This window comes from Hylobates moloch, unplaced genomic scaffold (assembly GCF_009828535.3).
Source record: "Hylobates moloch isolate HMO894 unplaced genomic scaffold, HMol_V3 SCAFFOLD_4, whole genome shotgun sequence".
Lineage (NCBI taxonomy): Eukaryota > Metazoa > Chordata > Mammalia > Primates > Hylobatidae > Hylobates > Hylobates moloch.
This window is the reverse complement of record NW_026652279.1, coordinates 136,747,599-136,774,846: the sequence shown is the minus strand read 5'-3', so window position 1 is coordinate 136,774,846 and position 27,248 is coordinate 136,747,599. Positions and strand designations below refer to the sequence as shown.

Sequence of the window (27,248 nt, the reverse complement as noted above, 5' to 3'; positions counted from 1 at the left end):
TGTGGGCTTCTTGTTTATACTTTTCAAGCTTTTCAGTAATTGCCCTAAGATTTACAAGATATATCTTTAGTTATGGAGTACCTTCAAATAGTATTACACCACTACATATGTAGTGTAAGAACCTCACAACAGTATTATCCCAATTTCTCCCTCCCTTCCTTTGTGCTATTGTCTTATTTTATTTTTATATGTGCTATAAATTTATAGTACATAGTTCCTTTCTTTGATTTAGTAATCCTAATCATCTTTTAGAGAAATGTAAAACAAGAATAAAATTTATTTTATATTTACCTTCATTTGTTCCATTTTCAATGCTTCCTAAATCTTTGTATAGCTCCAAGTTTCTGTCTGGCATTGTACTGTTTCAGCATAATGAAATTCCTTTACATTTCTTGTAGTGTAAGTAAGCTGGTATGAGGGCTCTCTGTTTTTGTCTGTCTCAAAGTTTTTATTTTTAAAAGATATTTTTGTTCCACTGAACTCTTAGCTTTCTAAAAATATCATTCTATGTGTTCTGGCTTGCATAACTTCTAGTAAGGAGTCTGCTGTAATTCTTATGAATTCTTAGTATCTACTCTGTCTTTTTCACGTGGCTGCCTTGAACATTTTCCATTTATCTTTGTTCTTCAGCAATATTTTCCATTTATCTTTGAATTTTAATGTGTCTCAGTAGGTATATATGTGTGTTTGTTTTTTTGGAGGATAAGGTTATTCATCCTACCTAGTGTCTCTGAGATTCCTGAAGCTGTGGTTTGATGTCTTTAATTATTTTTGGAAAATAGTTGGCCATTACCCTTCAAATACTTTTTGTCTCAAGGCCCCACCCCTCACCCACTCCCACCCCCATCATATCTTTCCATCTCTCTTCTCCTTCTAGGATTCCATTTTCACATATTACATCACTTGAAATTGTCCCACAGCTGTTGGATGCACTGTTTGTTTTGTGTGGTTTCTCCCCCTCTTTTCCACTATTTTTTTCCCCTTTGTGGGTAAGTTTAGGTAATTTCCAGTGATTTATCTTCACATTCACTGATTCTTTTCTCAACTTTGTTGAGTCTACTGGTGAATCTGTTAATGGCATTCTTCATCTCTAGTACTGTATTTTTCATTACTGGCATTTCCATTTGATTCTTTCTTATGTTAATGGTTTCCAATTCTGCTGGTATTACCCATGTCATGGAATATGTTTTCCATCTTTTCCACTTTAGACTTTAACTATTTTAAATTCCCTGTCTGATAGTTTGACATCTAGATCATATCTGAGTCTAGCTCTGCTGAATGCTTTTTCTCATGACTTTTGGTTAAAAGCCAGACACCTTCTCTAGGAGTATAGAGACTGTGATAGATAATATGTATGCCTAAAAATGGGCGTGTCTCATCTTCTGCTACGACTTAGTGTATGGGGATAAGCCAACCTAGTCAAGAGTTTAACTGTTTGGGTTTTATTGTTGCTATGATTACCTTGCGAATACCACTGGTTTAAAATTTATCTGGCATAACCTCGTGCTTAGAGTGGAAGTTGGGTTGTAGGATATTTTCTTTTTCAATGCTCTTGTTCCACCCTCAGCTTTAGGCTTTTGCTCAGAGGCTATGCCTCAGAGAAGGTCTCTCTCCATATTATTGACCCATCCCCACACATTTGAGACCTGTTTCTTGGTGCTTGCTAGTCTAATGGTGGGCTTGTGGAGGCATTCTTTGTTGTTCTAGATCAGCCTCTGTCCCTGGATATCAAGGACAAGACTTTCTCAGGGGTCCTTTCCTCCAGTGGTAGAAGAACCTGCCCCTCCCGCAAAAGGGGTGGTTTTATCTCTTCCCTTCCCCAGGAAAGGTTTTCTGTCTCAAGGTTTTTAGGCTTTGTTCTACAGGAAAGAAGAATCCAGGCTTCATGCCTTTCCCAGAGCAGCAGCTGCTCTCCTCCCCTAGGCCTGCACTTAAAGATTCTCTCCCATCTTGTCCTCACTTAATCTCATGAGCACCCATTGAGGTCTGCAGAGAGTGGATATGAGCTCTCCCTTCAGGGCTGTTTACAGGGATTTTATAGTCTTATGGTAGCCTACTTGTGACCTTAAGCAATTTGTTAAAATTTTTAGCTATTTTGTTTCATTACCCATAAATTTGGGGCTTCTATTCATCTCAGTAAGTATATCTCTACATCATTTTTCATGGCAACATATTTTCCTTAAATAGTCGTACCATAAATGTAATACTGCACCTTTAGTTTGTTTCTGGTTTTCTACAATTACGCTTTAGTGAAAATGTGCACACAAGTATCTATATATGCATCAGTCAACAGTAATAATATTGGTATCCAAAATGATGTTATAAAACAACCATAATGGCTAATATCAAGGGCTTACTATCTTTTACCAGATGTTCTAAACTATAGATGGTACAGATCTTCACAATAATCCTATAAGGTACATATTACGATTATTTCTATTTTAAAGGTAAAGAATAATTTTCCCCAAATGTTATCACACTAGTAATTTTAGCCTTCTTTTTGAGCATCATGTTTTCTAATAAAAACTTACATAACAGAGGAAAGAATAAGAAAAGGATAATGAGTCTAAAAGTACACTCTGTTAAATGAGTCCCATACGTCAAAGCTTGTGTGTGTGTGTGTTTGTATGTGACCAATGTTTTACAACATTCAAAATAGGATAGCATATCGATATATTGTAATTGTTTATTTAACTACTTTGTAAGGCTTGGGGGCAGGCGAAGCTTTTGTCTACTACCTTACTGCTCCTGTGATAGCATACTAAAGATTGTTTCTAACAAGTATGTCAAAATGTTAAACATTAGAATCGATAATTCTAAATTTTTACTCTAGTCATACTTATTTTTACCTCCTCATGCTAAATGAACACACTATACAAATATCTCCAACTGTATAATTTCCAGAGATAATTCATAATATAGACATAACAGTGTACATCATATATATTTTCAATTTCAAAGAGTTGATCTAATTCAGAAAAAGACTTTCAAGCAATAACATTTCAAGAGATGGAAGGACTTTGAAATAAAGTGTGCTATTATGGAAACGTAAAATTCATAGGCTTTCCTCTTAGAATTACAAAGATTAAAGACACATACACCAACTTTTAAATCTTTAGAATATTAACTGTTAATGCAATTGTTAAAGCAACCTAATTTTTAGCTCTGCTTTCAAATATGAAAATTTAAACTGTGAGCTGAATCTTGAGCTAGATGGCTAATTTTCCACATTGTCTTCCATACTAATTGGAAAAGATTAAATGTCTACAGTTTATTTTTGAATCTTTCATAAGAGTCTTAAAGAGAGTTCACTTTTTAGAGAGTCCGAATAAAGAACTCACTTCCTCAGTTTTTTCATTCTGGTGAAGAGTCCAAAATCACTAACAATTATTTATTTCATTAAAACTATTAACGACACCAATGTTTGCCAGGACATTAACAGTGAACCTGTGCCCTCACTGCTGACTGTGTGGGCACTGCAACAGTATAATGTGACTGTAGATACACCACTTCACATGAAATATAAACTCATCTCTTCATTATAGTTCCAAAAAACCTGACTAGGCTTTTCAGAAACCTGAGGAATTTTAAAATGCAGATTAAATGTTTTACTCTTCAGGAAGAATGCTAAGATACTTAATAAGTAATTGTTGCATGAGATTTTTAAACATTAATTCTGATTGAAACCCTCTGAGTTTAAACATGCACACATACACACACACACACACATTCACTTACACACACAGAGAAAGTGAGCTATGAGAATACAGACCATAAGCATGACATTTTTGGTTTTTTCAGAAGCACAAGGACCTACTTGACTTGCCCAAAGCCACATAACTAGTGAGTGTGAAAGCCAGAGGCAGACTCATGACTCCCAGCTCCAATTTCAGTGTTTTCCATTGCACGCAAAGCCACTCGCCCATCAACTGTCAACTAATTTGACTGATTCATAAAGGCACATCTATTACTATTTCTATCTGAATTCCTGAGTATAATTCAAATCTACCTTCTGGTTGTCAAACTTAAAACTAGTTCAAAAAACAACAACAATCACCACCTACATCCTCAAAGGCCAAATTACTTTTCCTTCACAGTTAGTGTGCATGCACTTTTTTATACGGCAAAAAATGAATGAATTACTCTTTAAACTTTTAAATAAAATAACCAACGTATTCGAAATGCTGTAAAGGCTAAAAAGAAATGATCCAGACTTAAAAAAAAAAAAATCAAGGTCTGCCTAAGAAGAAGTCAAGTGTTTTGTCAGTGGCTCACACCTGTAATCCCAATACTCTGGGAGGCCAGGGCAGAAAGATCACTTGAGCCCAGGAGTTCAAGACCAGCCTGGGTAACATAGGGAGACCCCCATCCTTACTAAAAAAAAAAAAGAAAAAAATTAGCCAGGTGTGATAGTACATGCCCGTGGTCTCAGCTACTTGGGAGGGTGAGGTGGAAGGATGGTTTGAGCCAAGGAGATCAAGGCTGCAATGAGCCAAGATCGAGCCACTGCACTGCAGCCTGAGCAACAGAATGGGACTGTGTCTCAAAGAAAAAAAAAAAAAAGAAATCAAGTGTTTGGTTTGGTGGGTACTGTACGTGCTTAAATCTAAATTATGTTAAAATTCTAAAATAAAGTAAGTGGGTTTTGGTTTACAGCCAAAGCATTTTCTCATTTAAATTGACATACTATTATTACGAAAAATACCCTTATAACCATGTAATTTCTGGAACATGAAGGGATCATTAGTGGGTAGATAGTTAAAATAATTACTGTTTTCTAAAATATACCTAACATGATTACCAAAAGACTGTGGCTGGTTTATGGGTAAGATTTCCTGTTAATAGGAAAAAAAATCTAGTGTACTGAATAAGAACTGACTTAGATGTTAAAGGCAAAAAAGAACAAAGTATTCGGCACAACTCTGAATGATTATTTGTAACTTATTACATATTTGCCTTAAATTACTAGCTGTGAATAGCCTTGTTTTTAAGGCAAAAACAAAAATTTAAATTTTAAAAACCTCATTTTATTTAGTTTCAGCAATTTGAATTACCTACATGTTTTGTTGCCTTAAGAGCACAGGAGTACCCACTAGCTGTGTGACCTTGAATATATTAGCAACTTCTTAGATTTCCCATCTGCAAAATGGAGTAACAGCTATCTTACAGAGTTGAGGGGATCAAACTAGGGTACATACAGCACTTAGCCTGCCCCATAACATGAATTCAGAAAATGGTAACCATCATTATAATAATATGGCAGACATACTTTCAAAAGGAGTAAAAATTAAGAATGTGAGAATACTTGAAAGCTGGTGAGCACCTCGAACAATTTTGAGGAGAGGGAGAGGGAGAGGACAAGACCGCTGAGTCTAAAATATGGCACATGGAAAAGAAAATAATTGGGAACATCTCTAGAGCTGCCAAATGCTATGAAAATTAGATTATAAATGTGTGTACACATATGTGTAAGGACATGTGTGTGTGCATGCATGAGAACACATACATGTATAACTTTATGAGTTTAAAATCAAAATTATAAATTAATTCTAAATGGATTTCTATAGATTTTTTAGTAAATTTCAGTGTAATACATTGGATTACAGTAAATTTAAGGTTCAAATTTTAAAAAGGAAATTAAAGCCAGATCCACGCAAAAGATGCAAAGTTTCCTACAGAGTATCCATGTTCGGTTGGCAAAGAAGTCACAAGTTAAATATGGGATAGATATCAAAATACACAAAATACCACTACATATTCCATGGAAAATCTGGATAATGGTAAGTTTCTTCATTTTGCTCACCTAATAAATCAAGATGCCCACAGACATCAAGATATTCTAAAAAGACTTTTTTCCCTGACTGGTTTAACAATTATGTTTTCTCCCTTCAGTTTATAATTCTCCATGTTAGAAATATCTATTAATATAATACCTGTACATCTACATGTTACATTAAACCTAAGCTTACCATTGTTAAACCTTTCAAACTAATTCCCAGAAATTATTTTCTTTACAGTTTGAGAGTAGCCCCAAATAAAGTTCTCCTTTATTACAAATGAAAAAAAATCTTATATCCTAACATTACCCTCTACTCTGGAAAGTTGTGATATAAAACAAAACTAACAGAAAACTTTCACCATCACCAAACACAACATCAATGCTATTTTTATCGCTGAAAGCATTCTTAGATGAGTTTCATCTAGTCAGATCTGGAAGGGTGAACTGGTAAGTTCGGTCTAAGAATTTTCCTTTAAAATAAGTAATAATTTAATATCTCCGTTTCTAAAATTCTGAGATCAGCAAAGAAGAAAGAAGGGGGGAGGAAAGGAGAGAAATGGAGAGGAAAAAAAGAAGGGAAGACAGAGGGAGGGAGAGAAAAGAGGAAAGGGAAGGCCTCTATTCAGGGAATATTCGGAAGAAACAAAAAAAAGAAGAGAGACAGAGGCAAGCTAGGGAGTCCCAGAGCATTTTTGGCTTTAAAAATAAAATAAAATAAAATTGCCTCAAAAGATTAAGTCATGTTGAAATAAAGAAAATGAGGTATGAAAAGTAAAGAAAAACAAAGATCAGAAAGTTGCAGTTTCAGACTTTTGACAAAACTGGACTCTACATCTTGAACCGCATGATACATGTATTGTTTCCGCCTGATTCTTGCAAGATAATCAGCAACTTAAATTTTATATTATTTAAGAACGAAGCTTCTTCCTAATATCCTCAGATTCTTTCAAAGTGAAGGAAGTAAAGAAGGAAATAAATTCCAAAAGGAGGGAAATAAATATGGGGGAGCACCTCAATTTGTGTGTAAATCATTTTTGGCTTATTGGAATGATTTCTGTTATCTCTTTGTAATCCCAAAATAATAAAAATAACTAAAAACTATACTTCAGAGTAAAATGAAGCCACACAACTATACATATACATCTAATGAAGATGAAACTTTATACTATTTACTGCCACTGACAGTCTGTACTGGCTGGGCCAAAAAAGCCAAGTAGATTCTAAACAGAGGATTTTCTTAAATTAAAAATATACACACCCACAGAAACACACACGTACCTTTAATTATGTATATATATTTATGATGACACACTTGAAATCAGAAATTATGCACTGTTTACCCCAGTGGTCAAACAATCCCTCTTTTATAGGTCAACACTAACCAAAATAGATTACATATTAATATTTAATTGTAAATTAATTACATATTTTATGATTTAAATTAACTTCAAAAACTTTTACTAAAGATCTTTTAAGTATCATTAGCAATCAAACATGTTATTTCTCCCTATTAAACAAGCAAAAATTTAGAACTGGAATTCAATACTGGCAAGCGATTTTCAAAGCTGCAGTCACCACTGAAGTAAAAGATCTTTGAAGACACAAATTATGTCTCACTTATCTTTGTATGTACAATTATAAGCACAGTGCCTAGTATAGTAGGTGCTCAAACAGGTTATCTGATTGAACAAATGAAAGAAAGACAACTTTACATTATTATTTAACAAGAATCATAAAAATATTTATTCCTTTGAACCAGTAATCCCACCTACAAGAAACTACCTTAAAGAAAGAACCCAAAAGAATACTTAAACAGGGATATTCAATTAAGTTATATTTTTAACTTGAAAAACTAAAAATAATCTAAACATCAAAAGTTAAGGAAATGAAAAATAAATTGTGGTTTACTCACATGATAGTATACAGTAGCAAAGGTTTTTTTAATGAGGAAATTTTGATGAAACAAAAAAAGTTCATGGTAATATGTTAAGAAAAAAGTCAAACAAAATTGCTTGATCTCAACTGTTCAAAAAATGTACTAAAAATAGAATGGTAGCAAATATAATAGATGCAAAAAGTGTCCTTTGCTATTTTTTCCATACTGGTATGTTTATTTAAAAACAGAAAACAATACTGCTGTTATTTTTCATTATTACTATTAATTTACATGGGGGGTTCTGGGCAGTACAACAAACTTACTCTTTTTACAAAAAGTTAAACAATAAATCATCAGGTGATCTCTACCCATATCTGGGCTGGCTCCTCAATTAATATGGACAAATCACAAATTTTAGGAATTACTTTTTAGTTAAGTGTCAATGAAGTAAAAGTAGGGTCTGAAGGCAAATAAAATACCCTTTTGGATTTTTCTTTCTTGCCTTCACATTTGACTTACAGACTGTTACCACTATTACATCACTGATACTTCTTCACAATTTTAAAAACACTAATTAGAATCTTTTGTGAATAGAAAAGCCTTAAAATAAGGAGATCTTCTAATCTACTAGACACTTTAGTGGAAGCCCAAACCATATGAACTTGGAACTTCCTGACAATCTTATTATTCTGCAGTTATTCTGAAAGGTCTTAGTTGGAGTGAATACACAGTCATCCCTCGATATCCATGGACTATTGGTTTCAGGACCCCCCTGAAGATACCAAAATCCACAGATGCTCACAAGCATTATATAAAATAGTGTAGTATTTGCATATAACCTATGTACCTCCTCCTGTACACGTTAAATCATTTCTAGATTACTTGTAATACCTAATACAATGTAAATTCTATATAAATTGTATTTATACTATATTGTTTAGAGAATAATGACAAGAAAAAAAGTCTGTATATATTCAGTACGGACACAACCATCTTTTTTTTTTTCAAATATTCTTTCTCTTTTTTGTCTGAAACAAGGTCTCTGTCACCCAGGCTGAAGTGCAGCAGCATGATCACAGCTCACTGCAGTCTTGACCTCCTGAGCTGAAGCCATCCTCCCATCTCAGCCTCCCAAGTAGCTGGGACTACAGAGTAGCTGGAACTACAGGTGCATGCCACCACATCTGGCTAATTTTTTTGTACATACAGGGTCTCACTATGTTGCCCAGGCTGGTCTCAGACTCCTGGCCTCAAGCGATCCTCCCTTCTTGGCCTCCCAAAGTGCTGGCATTATAGGCATGAGCTACCATGCCCAGCCTCAAATATTTTCATTAAGTGGTTGGTTGAATCCACAAGTAAGGAACCCACCATTACAGCGGGCCAACTGTATACATTCATTTTTAAATTTCTTGACTGGGCATGCATATATCAGGTTATATTAATTTTAAAATCAGTAACTATTTTTCTAGTAGAACATTCAACCGTATTTCGTTTAGGGCCACACATTACCATAACACACACGACCAACACATTAGTCAATTGAAAGCTTAGCTTTATATGTCTATTATTAATTTTTGTAACACCGTGCTTCAAAACTCAATCATGGACCCACTTTAGAGAAATAAAATTCAGGGCCAGGCATGGTGGCTCATGACTGTAATCCCAACACTTTGGGAGGCCAAGTCGGGTGGATCACCAGGTCAGGAGATCGAGACCATCCTTGCTAACACTGTGAAACCCTGTCTCTACTAAAAATACAAAAAATTAGCTAGCTGTGGTGGCACACACCTGTAGTCCTAGCTACTTGGGAGGCTGAGGCACGAGGTCAGGGGATCGAGACCATCCTGGCTAACATTGTGAAACCCCGTCTCTACTAAAAATACAAAAAATTAGCTGGGTGCGGTGGCACGCGCCTGTAGTCCCAGCTACTTCAGAGGCTGAGGCAGAATTGCTTGAACCCAGGAGGCAGAGGTTGCAGTGAGCAGAGATCGCGCCACTGCACTCCAGCCTGGGCAACAGAGCGAGACTTCGCATCAAAAAAATAATAATAATAAAGAAAAGATAAAAAAGAAATAAAATTCAGGAGTAACTGAAAAGCTATCAACTTACTATTTCTCACACAATCTGTTTCCTAGCCCAAGCTAGGATATAAATAGTCACATTAAGCCTAATACAAAACACTGGTCTTAACAGAACTGCTACAAAATTAGCTGTCAAACTTTCATTGAAAGTGTTTGGCTGGGGCGGTGGCTCACACCTGTAATCCCAGCACTTTGGGAGGCCGAGGTAGTCAGATCACCTGAAGCCAGGAACTCAAGATCAGCCTAGCCAACATGGCAAAACCCCGTCTCTACTAAAAATATAAAAATTAGCTGGATGTGGTGGCACACACCTGTAGTCCCAGCTACTTGGGAGGCTGAGGCAGGGGAATCGCTTGAACCTGGGAGGCAGAGGTTGCAGTGAGCCGAGATAATGCCACTGCACTCCAGCCTGGGTGACAGAGCAAGACTACGTCTCAAAAAAACAAAAAAGAAAAGGTGTTTGTTTGAAGGTGGGGGTGACAGGAGGAGGACAGAGGAATTAGGACTAGATTCTGCAGCCAGACGGTTTCAGCTCAAATTCCAGCTCTACCACTTAGCAGATATGTGACCTTGGGGCAAGTAACTAAAACCTTCTGTGCCTCAATTGCTTCATCTACAGAAGGGGGACAAGAGGACAATGGTAATACCTCATAGGGCTGGTACTGGAATTAAATGACACATATCAAACTTCCGTAGCAACTCTAATAACACTATTTTACTCTATCTAGAATAAAGTACAAAATGGTGGTTGTAGCAAGTGGAAAATCAATGGAAAAAAAGAAAACACTCTCTGCCACTAATAATTTAATTTCCTCACTGTTGCCTCATATCCCATTGTTCTTCTTTTATGTTTTTAATCTTAAGTGAAAGATGAAAGCAATATCTTTCAGTGTAAGTTAATGAAGCATAAGTGAGGTGGGGCTACTGTTCAGATTTCTGTATTAGCTGATCTACCAGACAATCACAGTGGGATGGAGAAAAGTACGTAAACAATTACTCTAGAGCAGTATGCTATGGCCAATCTTCTGAAAAGACTACTGTATTTTGGTGACTCAACTTACAGATTTTTCATTTAGTCTACAAATCTCAGCATGCAATAAGGCTCCTGCCTCCTCCATTCCCATGAAAACGTTCTGATAGAGAGTACCAATGATGCCAGTGATGATGCTACTTGTTATTACACTATATTATTATTGGCTCCTCTTCCTCTACCCACTCTTTCAACACCTACATGCCCCAAGGATTTATTGTTGGTCTACCACTATTCTCTGTCTGTAGAATTCTCAGGGTTCTAGCTACTACCCAAATACCAAAGACTCCAGATATCTCACCTGAGCTCTAGACTCCTACACATATGACCTAAAAAACTCACCTTAAACTCAATAGGCTGAAAAGTAAATGTACCATCTCTGGTGGTTCTCCATCTATAAAATACAAGCCCCCCCGATATGGCTTCACCTATTACTTCAGCCTCATCTTCTGCCATTCGGATTCATTTTACTGGATGCCTAGTAAAATAAAATTACCACCTAATATTTGTTGAGTGCCCATTAAATGCCAGGTACTATTCTAAGCAGTTTATATAATTAACTCATTAATCTTCACAACAATCCCATAAGGTAAATGCCATTATTTCTATTTTGTGCTGAAGAAAGTATCCTGCCTAAGCTAATAAGCAGTGGAGTCAGTATACAAACCTATATCCTGTGCTCTTACCTTCAAACTATGTAATTCTTATACATGCCTATATATGTCCAGTTTGTCTTGGGGATTCAAAGTGAACAAGACAAACAGGGCCTATTTCCTCATGGGACTTACATTCTACTTAGCAAAATAAACAAATATACACAAGGAAGAAAAAACTTATTGACTATTTTAAAGTGCCAGGAAGAAAATAAACAGGATTTTATGATAAAACATAAGACAGAAGGACCTACTTAACAGTGATGAAAGAAGGCTTCTTTGAAAAGTGACTTTTTTTTTTTTTTTTTGAGACGGAGTCTCGCTCTGTTGCCCAGGCTGGAGTACAGTGGCACAGTCTCAGCTCACTGCAAGCTCCGCCTCCCAGGCTCACGCCATTCTCCTGCCTCAGCCTCCCGAGTAGCTGGGACTACAGGCACCCGCCACCATGCCCAGCTAGGTTTTTTGTGTTTTTAGTAGACACAGGGTTTCACTGTCTTAGCCAGGATGGTCTCAATCTCCTGACCTTGTGATCTGCCCGCCTCGGCCTCCCAAAGTGCTGGGATTACAGGCATGAGCCACTGCGTCCAGCCTGAAAAGTGACTTTTAAGGTGAGACCTGAAAGATGAGAAGTCTCCAACTCTGCAAAGAGAAGCAGTATACCCAGAAGTGTACTGGGTTGTTAGCACAAAGATGGTGTTATGGACTGAATTGTGTCCCCCCTGCCAAATTCATACGTTGAAGCCTTAACCTTCAACGTGACTATATTTGAAAACAGGGTATTGAAGGAAGTAGTTAATGTTAAGTAAGGTTATAAGAATGGGGCACTAATCCAATAGGACTGGTATCCTTATAAGAAGAGAAAGAGACATCAGATCAATTGATCTCTCTCTCCCCCTCTCTCTCCACGCCCCCTCCATATGAATACACAGGACAGGCCATGTAAGGCTACAGTGAGAAGGTGGTAGTCTGCAAGCCAGGAAGGGACATCTCAGTAGAAGCCAACCCTGCTGACACTTTGCTGTTGGATTTCCAGCCCCAAGAACTGTGTGATAATAAATTTCTGTTGTTAAAGGCACCTGGTAATAATTTGTGATGAATGCCCAAGCAAACTAATACAGACAGCAAAGACCTATGTATTTTGTAGGAACTGACAAAAAAATCAGTAGGCTGGAATACAAACAGCAATGGAGATAATAATACACCGAACACTCTTAAGCCCATAGATGGGAGACGAATCTTTTTTTTTTTTTTTCTGAGACAGAGTCCTGCTCTTGTTGCCCAGCCTGAAGTGCAGTGGTGGGATATCGGCTCACTGCAACCTCCGCCTCCTGAGTTCAAGCGATTCTCCTGCCTCAGCCTTCCAAATAGCTGGGATTACAGGCACATGCCACCACGCCTGGCTGATTTTTGTATTTTTAGTAGAGACGGGGTTCATCATGTTGGCTAGGCTAGTCTTGAGCTCCTGACCTCAGGTGATCTGCCTGCCTTGGCCTCCCAAAGTGCTGGGATTACAGGCGTGAGACCCCACACCCGGCCGGGAGATGAATCTTAAATGAGATGATCAGAAAAATATTAAAAGCCCCTAATGCAGGGATTTAAAGCCAGATGACAACTGGATTTTGAAAGGTACAGGTTTTTGTTCTCTCAGTGACTGGGAGACACTAACATATGGCAACTAGAGGTCCGTATATTCCACCCTGGAGTGCACAAAACAGTCCTGCACAAAAAAGAATTGAACCCTTTCCAAAATGTTAACGCTGTCCTATTTGGAAACAATGGCTAATGGGTATGTTTTGTTTACTCAGGGGACTACAGAAAACTAAGATTTGCCGCCCCTAACCCCCCACTTTTTTTTATTTCTTACACTACCAAGGACAGTTCTGAGCTAATTCTGGTTAATTAATACACATGTGTTGTACTTGTGTGTAAGGAACAGTATTGGATAATTTGGAACATGCACAAATGAATCAGATGCCAATGCTAGGCCTAAGAGCCACAGAAAGGGAGATAAGATACAATACTTCACACTAAGGCGCCATTGGTTACATGACACACCATTTTGTGAACCACTAAGATGGTAATAACGCCAAGTAAACTATGACATCAATTGTTAAGATACATCCTAATTTTAGAGTTTTTAAAATGTGAAAAAAATGTACATCTTAAAAAATGAAAGAGAATATGAAATAGCTAAAATGCAAATAGTTGGAGTAGTCATATAAAGAGTTCATATAAAGGATAAAATACATCCAGTTCTGATAATCAGGAACTGCTTCATGCTGAAGATCATACTAAGCTGAGTCTTGAAGAATGGATAGAAGAAGTGCAAGAGATTGAGGGAAAGAATATTTTCAGAAAGAGAGTACTACAAGAAGAATAGCAATAATAAAATAAGGAAATAAGGGATGGCTAAAAAGAAATAATTAAAGTTAGAAAGGCAAGTTAAAATAGAAAAAGAAAAGAAAGAAAGAAAGAAAGAAAGAAAGAAAGAAAGAAAGAAAGAAAAAGAAAAAGGAAGGAAGGAAGGAAGGAAGGAAGGAAGGAAAAGTAAAGACAAGACAAGACAAGACAAGACAAGACAAGACAGACAGGGTTAGGAAAACCTTGAATGCAGCTAGGTTAAAGAGCCTGAAACTGACTGCCCAGGCTTGAGGAATAATTCTCGAACATTTTTTTTCTTCACTCCAACACATTTTAGGGTTATAATATACATAAAAAATAATGGCTCACTCCAGTAGTGTTTCTAAACTGTGGGAGATGGAAAAGGAGCAGAAAAGATTAATTCTTATGGGAGTACACAGTAGTGTAAAAAAGCCCTCCAGAAAATCCTGACTTCTATCTGCACTCCACTTTGAGAATTACTGCTCTATGCACTAGGAAACCCCTAGAAAAATTTTAGCAGCCAACTGATTCAGGTACATTTCAGGAAAGGGAATCCAGCAGAAGTGTGTGAAAATGAATGAGAACTGGAATAAAAACCGAGAATCTGCATAAAAAGCAGATCTTCTAAACCAGAAGTTAACAAATTTGTACTAGATTAGTTACGGTGGGAAAAAGTATGGTGAAACTATTGTAAGAAACAGAAACAATAAAGGGAAGAAAAAGTTTAAGATACAGATAATAAGCTCAAACAAATAAAAATGCATTCTAAAATACAGTGGGGTCATTCAGATGATGTCTAACAGGCATCCAAGACTGGAAAGAATGAAGGCGGCTAGGTCTGAAAAAAGAGACATGAAGATCATTTAAAAAGAAGTTTAAAAGTAAATCCATAATTTGGATGAAACTCCAAAAACGGGGCAAGAGAAGTATGGCAAAAATAAATATTTTTTGTAGTGAATATGTATTAAAGCATTTAATTGCTTTATTACAAGTAATTGTCTTCATATCTTAACAATAAACTTACACTGATCCTCATCATCACCAATTTTAACACTATAAATTTGCAAACAAAAAATCAAAGCATAGTGAAGATTATGAATATGTTCAGGATCATATAAAGCAATACAAAACAGCATTTCATTAATTTCCAATCTGGTGTTAAAAACATTTAGACGGGCCTCTTATGTGTTTGTGTATGGATAAACTTAGTAAAAAAACAATAATCCACACCTTTGAAAGCAGCGCCTAAGAGCAACCAATATATATATATTTTATAGAGACAGGGTCTTGCTCTGTCCCCCATGCTGGAATGCAATGGTGCAATCATAGGTCACTATAACCTCAAAGTCCTGAGCTCAAGTAATCCTCCCGCCTCAGCCTCCCTAGTAGCTAGTGCTACAGGTGCGTGCACCACCACACCTGGCTAATTTTTATTACTTTTTGTAGAGACAGAGTCTTGCTATGTTGCCCAGGCTGGTCTCAAACTCCTGGCCTCAAAAGATCCTTCTGCTTTAGCTTTCCAAAGCACTGGGACTGCACAGGTGTGAGTCAGCATGCTCAGCCAAAATCAATGATTTTTAAATCAAGTATTTTTTTCAAGTTCTTTTTTTTTTTTTTTTTTTTAAGTATAAAGGCAATGTCATCTTTTACATGAAAAAGTGTGGTTTCGGCCGGGTGAGGTGGCTCACGCCTGTAATCCCAGCACTATGGGAGGCCGAGACAGGGGGATCACACCTGTAATCCCAGCACTATGGGAGATCGAGACTATCCTGGCTAACACGGGGAAACCCCGTCTCTACTAAAAATACAAAAAAATTAGCCGGGCATGATGGCGGGCGCCTGTAGTCCCAGCTACTCGGGAGGCTGAGGCAGGAGAATGGCGTGACCGGGGAGGCGGAGCTTGCAGTAAGCCAAGATCAGCCACTGCACTCCAGCCTGGGCAACTGAGCAAGACTCTGTCTCAAAAAAAAAAAAAAAAGTGTGTTTTCGAGTTACATATGGGATAAGAAAGAAGAAAACCTCTAATTCTCTGGTATTAACCCTTAAATGTGCTATAAACATATCAAACAGCTTTAGTTAAATTCTTTTTGACTAAAAAACCTTCTGACAAACTTCCTCTTAGAGTGATAGAGTCAGGGCTGGGAGGAAGGAAAGAAAGAAAGAAAAGATGGAAGGAAAAATGAAAGAAAACCAAAAAAAGAAAAAAGAGGCAAGAGAAGGAAAGGAAAAGCAACCCCAGCTGAACTAGCGAACAGGGTAAAGATGGTAAAGATCATTACATTACCCTGAAACAAATTTAGTAAGCAAAGAATATGATGGGTTTTCTGCTGGAAGCTGGATGTAATAAAGACACAGGCTATTTAACTGTACAATAATAGTGCAGGTATTTTTCTCAAAATAGTTGGACGTCAAAGGAATCTGATAGGGAAGACACAGGCCACCAAGCCACACAAACAGCACACCATCTGCATTATCTCTAAATGATTAGATGAACTGAAACAGCAGACAGCAGCATCTTAACAGCTTGTCAAAACATATCCTTTTGCTACTTTATGACTGCTTTTGCTTAAGCAAATTCTCTCAAAGGAAAAAAACAAAAAGCCAGGTAACTTTCTAAAACTGTATGCCCTACAATAATACTACGGTTAAATTTACACATAGCAAGAAAAATTTAGAAAAAATGTGAAATACCTCAGTCTGACCTTCATGGGCACTGGTCTCATGAGTAACTCGGATGGCCTGTAATAAGAATAAAGGTACTCATTGGAAAAAATGCCTATACTCAACTTTTTAAATGAAAACAATAAAACTAAATTTTAACACCTAAAGTCTTCTAAAGAAACAAAAAATTGAAGGAAATTTAAGAACGCTTAGTACTAGATATTTAAGAATGATATCTGGGTAATCAAATGAATTGCTGTACTGTGTAACTCACAAATCTCTGAAAACTTAGGAAATTGAATATCTGATTGTTTGTAATTTCCAGGCTCTAAGTAGGGGCCATTTAACTTATTCAGTTGTTAGAACTAACACTTAACACTTTATTCAATTGAGACTAGAATAAAGTAAGCATTTCACAGATAGAGACTAAAGAAGCTTATCTCATCTGTTTCTCCAGGTTCCATGCTCCTCTGCAGCTCTGGCTGTATTTATGCTTAATCATGCAGTTTCAGTCAGCAATTGAGAAATGTGACGCACAACTCATGCATTTATCAGAAGCTACAAAATTTAGTTTCCTGAACTAAAAAAATAAACCACTCTTACAGTACCCACTATTTGCAAACATCCAGAGAAATGGGCACAATAGTAAATTACAGGTGAAAGTACAATCTTTATAAATAGCAATTTGGCAATAAATAAATATCCAAGCCTTAAAAACATGCAAACTATTTTATCCAGCAATTTCTCTTCTAGGAGTTTATATATTTACATATAATTGTACATAATTATATATAATTAAGGACATTTACAAAGATTTAGCTACAATGATGTACCTTGCAATATTTATTAAAGTAGTGTAAAAGAAGAAAAACTATTAAATTTCTAACAATAATTTATTGGTGAAATACAATACTACATAATGGAAAGCTATGCAGCCATTAAATAATATCAAATATATACTTACTGGTATGTAATACGTTTGTGATAAGTGAAAAAAGCAAGTTATAAAACAGTATTACAGTATGATCAAATTTTTGTTTAAAAAATTGTGTATATACATACACACCCTAAAAAATATTAATGTTTATCTACCTCTTATTAGTAAGAGTACTGATTTTCATGTTGTTTATTTTTATGTATAATAAAGATGTTTTATGAAGTCTCCAGTTTTTTTTTAAAGAAAAAAACAATTTAAAATTCCCAAAGTATATTGGAATGCATAACATAATCAAACCAATTAATTTATCAGGCACAAATTCTACATAAGGCATTGTTCTAACCAAATAATTTGTAGATTATACACCTAATTTCAAAGAACTTATAATCTATTTAATAATGTTATTAAAAGGTCAAAAGATTTCAAAAGAAAAATTGATTCCAAAAGTAATAAATTTTAAAAACCATTTCAGAACAGTTATATGAAGTGGTACAATCACTATCACCTGAATTAAATATAACCTATATTATATATATAGCCTAGTTTATGTGGCCTTTATTACACTGATAAAATAGCTACAGTATGGTCTAACATCTACCTTTAAACCTTTGCTTTTTCCTTTCATCTTCAGCCTTGTTCCAAATTCCCAATAAAAGATACATAGGGTACTGGCAGGTATATATTTATTTTAGGGAGGGAATGGTAAGGAATAGTCAATCATAAGATATTTTATTAATTTGTAAATCAGGGCCAGGCACAGTGGCTCATGTCTGTAATCCCAGCACTTTGGGAGGCCGAGGTGGAGGGACTGCTTGAGGCCAGGAGTTCGAGACCAGCCTGACCAACATGGCAAAACTCTGTCTCTACTAAAAATACAAAAATTAGCCAGGCGTGGTGCCACACACCTGAAATCCTAGCTGCTCGGGAGGCTGAGGCACAAGAATTGCTTGAACCCAGGAGGCAGAGGTTGCAGTGAGCAGAGATGGCATCACTGCACTCCAGCCTGGGCGGCAGAGCGAGACTCCTTATCAAAAAAAAAAAAAAAAAATTTGTAAATCAAACTGATATCCATTCAGTCAGCTCTGAACATAGAAAAGAAATGGCAACTTATCAGCATTTATGGATATTTCAAAGTTATCTGAAAAGTACAGAAGGCTTTTCTTAATGGATACAATAAAATCCATAATTGCTCAAAACTATGGTTTCAAGACAAAACCCCCAAACACGTCTACAATCCCACAAAATTTTGCCCACATATGAGATCAAAACAGAAAGAAGGTACCGACATCATAGTTCTCCAGGTATCTGGCTCGTTCTTCGGGGCTCATTGACACAGATTCCTCCAGGAATTTTTTCAAGGTTGATCCAGATTCTGAGAATATGAAAGAAGATAAAATTAAAAAGGCTTGATATAGCAAAGAGACCAATATATGAAAATACTAGAAGTATGCTACTATTTTTCAGGTTAAATTCTTTCATTGGTAGGTTAGAAATGTAAGGATCATGTTATAAATGATAAGCCTTACATTATTAATATTTGTCCATTTGTTCAACCCCTATTAGTCAACAATATAAAAGAATGAAAAAGATTAATATTTCTTCTAACAGTATATACATTCCCATCATAAAAGAAGCAGGGAATGCTTTATTTTATAGTTTGAAGAAAGAATTAGAGCACCACCTACTGCTCAATGAAATTAACTTATATCTTAAGGAGGAAAAAAATGCAGTAATGAAAAATCATTTACCAAAGTGCATCTTGTCTTTATTGTTTGCAATAGCATGAATCAGTCCAATTGTTCCACAGGCATTGCTGATTGTTTGCTTCATGAAATATACTGATGATGTAACATCTTGTCCCTGAGATTTTATTTTTTCTTCCTCTTCTGTTCTGAATACTTCGTACTATTAAAAAAAAAAAAGTCAATAGTGTATTTGTGGAAAATAACATATTAAAAAACTCAGTCTGTAAAAGAAAAAATGCAAATGATAAAAAATATTTTTATGAAAGAAACGGTTTAAAATAAAAGAATTAATTTATCACCTGCCAGACTGACAAAAGATTGAAAAATGAATAGCAGTAGCCAGTGATGGTGAAGGTATGGGCAAAAAGGCATTCTCCTATGCTATTATTAAAAGTACATATTTGTACGATCATGTTACAGGGCATATGGCAATATGTATTAACATTTGAAATTCTCATACACTCTAATAAGCAATTTCCTTTGTAGGAGATTGGTCTAAGACATCAATGGAGATTTGGTTAACATATATTACGGCATATCGTAATAGAATACTATAAAGCATAATAGATTTACATATTCTGATTTAGAACTTTGTCCACAACTAAGTGTGGTTGTAGGTCAGTATGTATTAATAACAATTCCCATTTATGTTTTTAAAATATGTATATACACATTGGAAAGTCTGAAAGGGTATGCAAAAACTTAATAGAGGTTATCTTTGGGCCAAGAGATTACTGGAGAACTTTTACTTGCTAATTGTTACATTTCTATATTGTTTATCATTGGCAAAAATATTTTTCCTTTTGGAAAATCATAGCATATTTATAAAACTCGCATTATATAATCCGTAACTGACACTAACCATTATCTATAATAACTGGTTATAAAAGCAATAGGGTATAATAATAAGCATCAAAAATGTGGGCTCTACAGCTGACAGCCTGGGCCCACGTCCTGGCTCAGCTGTTATTAGCTGTGTGACTGTAGCAAATTACTTAATGTCTCTGTATCTCAGCTTCCTAATAGTAAGAAAGAGTAAAAAAATAGCAAAAAGGTTAAAAAATCAGTGAGGTGGGGAGGAGAAAGATGATTTTATTGTTTTGTTTATAGTTTTTCCATAACTTTCTGCTTCTAATAGAGCAGGGTCAGCAAATGACAGCCTACAGGCTAAATCTGGCCCACTGCCTCTTTTCATAAGTAAAATTTCATTACGTATTGTCTATGGGCTGTTTACAAGGCAAAGTCAAATAGTTGCAACAGAGACTTAAAGGCCTGCAAAGCTGAAAATATTTACTATCTAGTCCTTTACAGAAACATTTTCCTGATTCCCTGCAATAAAATAAACAAACGACGTCCATAGAAAACCTACAAGTAGTTAAGAAACTGCTTCTTTTATCTCTTGCCTATGGGAGAAAAAAAAAATAAACTGCTTGTAACAACAAATATATCTGTGCTCAAAATATGAATTTTATTATTGCGCTTCTAAATTTCATTTTAAGTAATACTACCAGAATAAATGGACATTATTCATGTAAGTTTGATTGATAAAAAACTGGAAAGGTTCAGTAGGTTAAGGTCTTATGCTGAAAAGCTTACAGTTCTACAGCTTAGTCTGTTGCTAATGTTCCTGATGACAAAGCAAAATAAGATTTGATAATTTCAAGATGTAATGTGTAGGAAAAATTCCTAAAATGATACAAAGCAACTAAAGGAAAAAAGGAAATTATGGTAGATCAAAAAATTTTAAAAAATAAGGCCAAGAGACATAAATATCAGAGAGAAATAAAATTTATAGCTTCTTTGCCTATGATTTACTGGCTGGACCACACTATCACAAAGAACACATTGAAAACACTATCACTGGCTGGGCACAGTAGCTCACACCTGTAATCCCAGCACTTTGGGAGGCCTTCAGGGGTGGATCATCTGAGGTCAGGGGTTCAAGACCAGCCAGGCTAACATGGTGAAACCCCATCTCTACTAAAGATACAAAAATTAGCCAGGCGTGGTGGCACATGCCTGTAATCCCAGCTACTCCAGAGACTGAGCCATGAGAATCGCTTGAACCCAGGAGGCAAAGATTGCAGTGAGCTGAGATGGCACCACTGCACTACAGCCTGGGCAACAGAGCAAGACCCTATCTCAAAACAAACAACAACAACAAAACACTATCATTGATGGTAATTATCAAAAAGAGATAATAAATACTGGTGAGGGTGTGGAGAAAAGGGAACACAAGCGTACTGTTGGTGGGAATGCAGATTGGTACAGGCATTATGAAAAACAGTATGGAGATTTCTAAAGAAATTAACAATAGACTACCATATGACCCAGCAATTCATATCCAAAGGAGACGAGTCACCTTGTAAAGGAGATGAATCTCTACCTTGTAAAGATATCTGCACTTTAGGCCGGGCGTGGTGGCTCATGCCTGTAATCCCAGCACTTTGGGAGGCCGAGGCGGGTGGATCACGAGGTCAGGAGATCGAGACCATCCCAGCTAACACGGTGAAACCTCGTCTCTACTAAAAATACAAAAAATTAGCCGGGCACGGTGGCAGGGCACCTGTAGTCCCAGCTACTCGGGAGGCTGAGGTAGGAGAATGGGGTGAACCTGGGAGGCGGAGCTTGCAGTGAGCCGAGATCGCACCACTGCACTCCAGCCTGGGCAACAGAGCGAGACTCCATCCCAAAAAAAAAAAAAAGATATCTGCACTTCCATGTTCACTGCAGCATTACTCAGGATAGCCAAGATATGGAAACAACCCAAATGTCCATAGATGGCTAAATGGATAAAAACATGGTATAGTCTATGACCATAGTACCCTGAATGTGCCCAATCCCATCTGATCTCAGAAGTTAAGCAGGGTTGCACCTTGTTAGTACTTGGTTGGGAGAAAAGGTGGCATAGATATAGACACACACACATACACACACACATACACACACACACACACACACACACAGAAATATCATTCAGCCTTAAAAAAAGGAGATCCTAACAGTTGCTACATGGATGAACCTGAAGGACATTATACTAAGCGAAATAAGCCAGACACAGAAAGAAAAATATTGTATAATATCACTGATACATGGAAAAGCTCAAATACACAGAGACAGAGAATGAAACAGAGGTTAGCAGGGATGTGATATGATGTAGGTCAAAGGACACAAAATAGCAGATGTATAGGAAAAACAAGTAGAAGACTAAAGTTAAATCATATTGCATTAGAGATTTTTGTTAAATAAGATTTTAGCTGCTCTTGTAACAAAAAAAAGTAACTATGTGATGATAGATATATTAATCTGCTTCACTACTTTAACTATTTTACTATGTATATGAATCCTATATCATGTTGTAAATTTCAAATATACACAATAAAATTTATTTTTAAAAACCCACCATGATTAACTTTAAAGGGTAATGAGTCACACCTATAATCCCAGCACTCTGGGAAGCCAAAGTGGGCAGATCATTCAAACTCAGGAGTTTGAGACCAGCCTGACCAACATGGTGAAACCCTGTCTCTACTAAAAATACAAAAAATTAGCCAGGTATGGTGGCACACGCCTGAAATCCCAGCTACTCCAGAGACTGAGGCAGGAGAATCACTTGTACCTGGGAGGCATGGGTTGCAATGAGCTGAGATCGCGCCACTGCACTCCAGCTTGGGCGACAGAGTGAGATGCTGTCTCAAAACAAGTAAATATATACATACATACATACATACATACATACATACATACATACAGGGTAATAAGGTACCCATGACAGTTCCTTTGCTATTAGTATGCTTAAGTCATTCACAATAACATATTCAATTTCTAAATTGGAACTTCAAAGACAAACACTTTGCAGCTCCTAAAGAATACAGTAGATATCCTCTTAATAACTGCAATATATCACCTATAAGCTGAAATAGGGATCTACAAAACTGTAAGACATCTAAAAGTGGTACATGCTATTTATATTTTCTACTTACATGTTATTATAGTTATATAAGTATTTATGCTTACTTATATATTTACTTAATTTTCTACTTATCTAAGTACAAATTTACTTACACAAATACTTTAGAACTGTGTTCTTCCTTTCAACAGGGCAAGTTTTTTAGCTCTGATAATCTACTAAATTAAATCCTATTAATAAGAGTAATATGCCTTTTTAATACTGATCACTCACTAAACGAAAGAGATCAAATCTAATTTATTTTTTACAAAAAAAATTCATAAAAAATCAATGGTTTGGAAATTTCCAATTCAGACATAAAAACTCCTATTTGTATCACATCAGCTAAGAAACCCTAAGCTTTGGGCAACTGATTTTTTTTTTTCAATTATTTACTGTTCATTACAATTGGCGTCCTGGAATAGTTATCTGTTGGCTTATTTTTGTAATCAAAAAAGGTAAAAATAACATTGGATTAAAAGAGAGTAAACTTAAGTTTTTGTCTTAACTCTTCTACAAATGTCACTAATCATAACCTTACCATTGTGTAGGAGTTTGGTCTAACACTAGACAATCAGTAAGAAATTCCTAACTCCAAATTTCTCTATTATGAATAGCAAATGCAAAGAAATATCATTTATTTTATTGAATAATTTGTTTTGTAGAACCCTTAAGTAGAAGAGAGAAAATTTTCAATGTTATTTAATTTATCTTGAATTGAGGCTAATTTGTTATAGCATAAAGAAAATGATCCAGGAATTTCCAGGACTAAGCAAAGTCTTAAATCCTGTGGGATTTGGCTCCATTTAGTCTTGAACACTAGGATGACCTGAGCACAAATATAACAAATCATCAACATATTTCTCTCACATCTGCCCATTTACGTCTTCATTTTTCATATCTACTGCAATCATCCTACTGTTTCTAATTTTAAAAATAAAAATCAGAAGGATATAGCCTCAAAATCTATTATAAAATGCACTTAAAAGTTCTGGCTCCACTATACATATATATGTGCATGTGTGTGTATATATGTATATGTATATTTGTATGTATATATGTATATATATGTATACATATATACACACACAGAAACATACATACATATCATTCTAGAAAAAAGGACTAAAATATGTAGACTTGAATTTAAATACAGAGCTCAAAGAACAGCTATTTATAATCCCCAACACACCCTAAAGCTGCCAATTAAAATGTATTTAAGCTTAGTGATTCCCATTCAAGTTTATTTTGAAAATAATGTAACCCACATTATCAGTTTCCCCTACCAACTTAAAATAAGCAAAGGAGATTCCTTTTATATATATATTGAAAAAACTGTATTTAAGTTTATTCTAGTACTTAAAATTTCTAAAATAGATAAATCAAAATGTGACATCAAAACACAGCTGAGGCAAACCAACCAAATTTTTATAAAAGAAGAAAACTACCCAAGCTTAAAGCACTAACCTAGGACTTTACTGTCATCAAAATCTAAATATCATCTCTTTAATAAAAACAGTTTTAAGATTTCTGTACTGCCTAGATTGCCTAATTTTATGCAAGAAGGGGATCATTTGTTCTTAAAGATTGTATTTATCAAAAACTTTGTAAATTAAAAAAAGAAAAAAAAGAAATTGGGCTGGGCACAGTGGCTCATGCCTGTAAGCCCAGCACTTTGGGAGACCGACGCGGGAGGATCACTTGAGCCCGAGTTGGAGACCAGCCCAGGCAACATGGTGAGGCCCTGTCTCTACAAAAGTAAAATACAAGCATCAGCTAGGTGTGGTGGAACATGCCTGTGGTCCCAGCTACTCGAAAGGCCTAAGTGGGAGGATCGCTTGAGCCTGGGAGGTTGAGACTGCAGCAAGCCATGATTACACCTCTGCACTCCAGCCTAAGCAATAGAGCGAGATCCTGCCTCAAAAAATAAGATAGAATAAAACAAAAATTGTATTTACCAGAAACTTTCTATTTTACTTAACAATTACCTTTTCTGTAATAGGAAAGAGAAGTAAGACTGCGCAGACTGGTCTTGGTACCATGCTAAGGAGTTCAGGATCCATTCCATATACATCAACGAATTGCCAGTTAGGATGTAGACCTAATTGTTTGAGAAACTGGTAAAAGAGAGAAAGAAAGTAAAAAAAACAATGGAACCTTAGTTGGTAAAAGAAAACTAGTATACTATACATAGTGTTAAAAGGGAAATGATCAACAAATATGTACTCTGTATCTAATACATATAAAGGGATAAAATACAAATGTAACTGACATTCAGTAGCAATGCAGTAAAGCAGCACATATCAAAACATCACAATGCACGCCCTAAATATGTGCAATTTTTGTCAATTATACTTCAGTAAAACCAGGGGGGAAGAATGTAGTAAAGCAGATTTTCTATGAATAGGGTGAGAAGAGGTAGCAATTTATTTATAGCACATAACAAACATTAAACATTCATAACATGTGAAATAAAACCTCTTTTTTCAAACTCCATTTCTTTGGAATTGAATTTAATAAGCCTAGACTTCATCAAATACATACAAGTTGGCTTGGTTGATATGTTAAACGCATTTCCAGCACTTGGTTTTTAAGGAAAGGCATTTAAGTTATAGTAAATAAATAAACATTTTATCAGAAAATCAACATAGTTTATCCTATTTACCAAAAATGATGTCTGAAGTTTAAAGATAGATTGATAGCCATGAATTGTATCAATGAGCAAAGAGTAATATAAGCCAAAAATGCATCTAATGCATTTTATGAACAACAGAAAATGCTTGATATAGGAAGTAAACTACTGGCTTCCTGACCTCTGCTACACAATGAAACCTACTTAAGTTCATTGCCTCTCTTATATCTGGCAAAATAACTGTAACAAAAAATTAGTGCTTTTTTACAATTCTTAAGATGTCACAGGAAAATAAAATGTCAGACCTTAATCTATCACACAGAGAAAAAATGAGAATGTCATTTTCACAATAAATTAATAACTTTATATCAAAAGAAGCTGATAATTTTTTAAGTACATCATTACAAAATAAGTTTTAGATGATAGAAAAAAAGGAATAGAGGAAACAAAAATCATATTTAAAATGCATCACTATGTCTTACCTCAAGAACACATTATAGTATTTGCTGGTCTAACATCTGAAATTTTGAAATTAAAAACAAACAAAAAAGGTACCATAGGCATTTCTCCCTGAAGAATGATCACATGTACTTAGACCATCAAATGAGGTCTTGTAAAACCAGTGGAAGCCATGACACGTATATAAACAGTGTTATTCATCTCACATGCATTTGAGTTTCGTAAGACAAGACCTTCCTGTTTAAAGGGGAGCTGTCCTTATCCCTTCATTTCTCTGCTCGTAGAAGATAATCTACTTGCTAATGATATCATTGGTCAAAAATAAGGTTCTAGGTATGTTTAATAAGAAATGTACTGATTTATAAAAACTTTCTTAGAAGAATGTGTTCAGCATAGATTAGGTTCATTCTTGCAACAAGTCTCATGCCCTATAAGAGTCCGGGGCTGGGGGCTGGGGGCTGAGGGCTGGGGGCTGGGGGCTGGGCGCAGTGGCTCACGCCTGTAATCCCAGCACTTTGGGAGGCCGAGGCAGGCAGATCACGAGGTCAGGAGATCGAGACCATCCTGGCTAACACGGTGAAACTCCGTCTCTACTAAAAATACAAAAAATTAGCCGGGCGTGGTGGCGGGCGCCTGTAGTCCCAGCTACTCGGGAGACTGAGGCAGGAGAATGGCGTGAACCCGGGAGGCAGAGCTTGCAGTGAGCCGAGATCTCGCCACTGCACTCCAGCCTGGGTGACAGAGCCAGACTCCGTCTCAAAAAAGAGTCTGGGGCTGAGGGGATCAATGGGCTCCTCTACATTACATCCATTCTTACTTGATTCTATTTATAGTTCACTAAAGCACTTCAAACTACTTCCTGCTCCTTTCTCCACTTCCTCCAAACTTCCTAGTCTATGCTTTTTCAGTATTCAATTCTATCTAAAAACCAGAAAGGATAAAAATTAACTGCAAAGTCAAGGGAAAAAACTGTCTTATTCAATGTTTTTAATCCCATTGCCTAGCACTGTACATGGCTGAATGACAGACACCCAAGTTATATTTCTAGAACTGACTAAAGATTA

The 27,248-nt window shown here is 36.1% G+C and overlaps 1 protein-coding gene across 5 annotated transcripts in view; it reads right to left on the bottom strand.

Annotated features, from left to right (window-relative positions):
• The window catches only part of UCHL3 (ubiquitin C-terminal hydrolase L3), a 55,937-nt gene that overhangs the window by 20,335 nt on the left and 8,354 nt on the right, over positions 1–27,248 (bottom strand). For 4 of the 5 annotated variants that reach the window (XM_058437988.1, XM_058437989.1, XM_058437990.1 and 1 more), the window contains exons 2-5: positions 25,082–25,213; positions 19,148–19,304; positions 18,686–18,771; positions 16,493–16,540 (exon numbers count right to left, since the gene is read on the bottom strand). In XM_058437988.1, coding sequence (XP_058293971.1) covers positions 16,493–16,540; positions 18,686–18,771; positions 19,148–19,304; positions 25,082–25,213 — 423 coding nt within the window. The remainder of the gene's footprint in view (positions 1–16,492; positions 16,541–18,685; positions 18,772–19,147; positions 19,305–25,081; positions 25,214–27,248) is intronic. The other variant, XM_032151045.3, reaches the window with a different exon arrangement.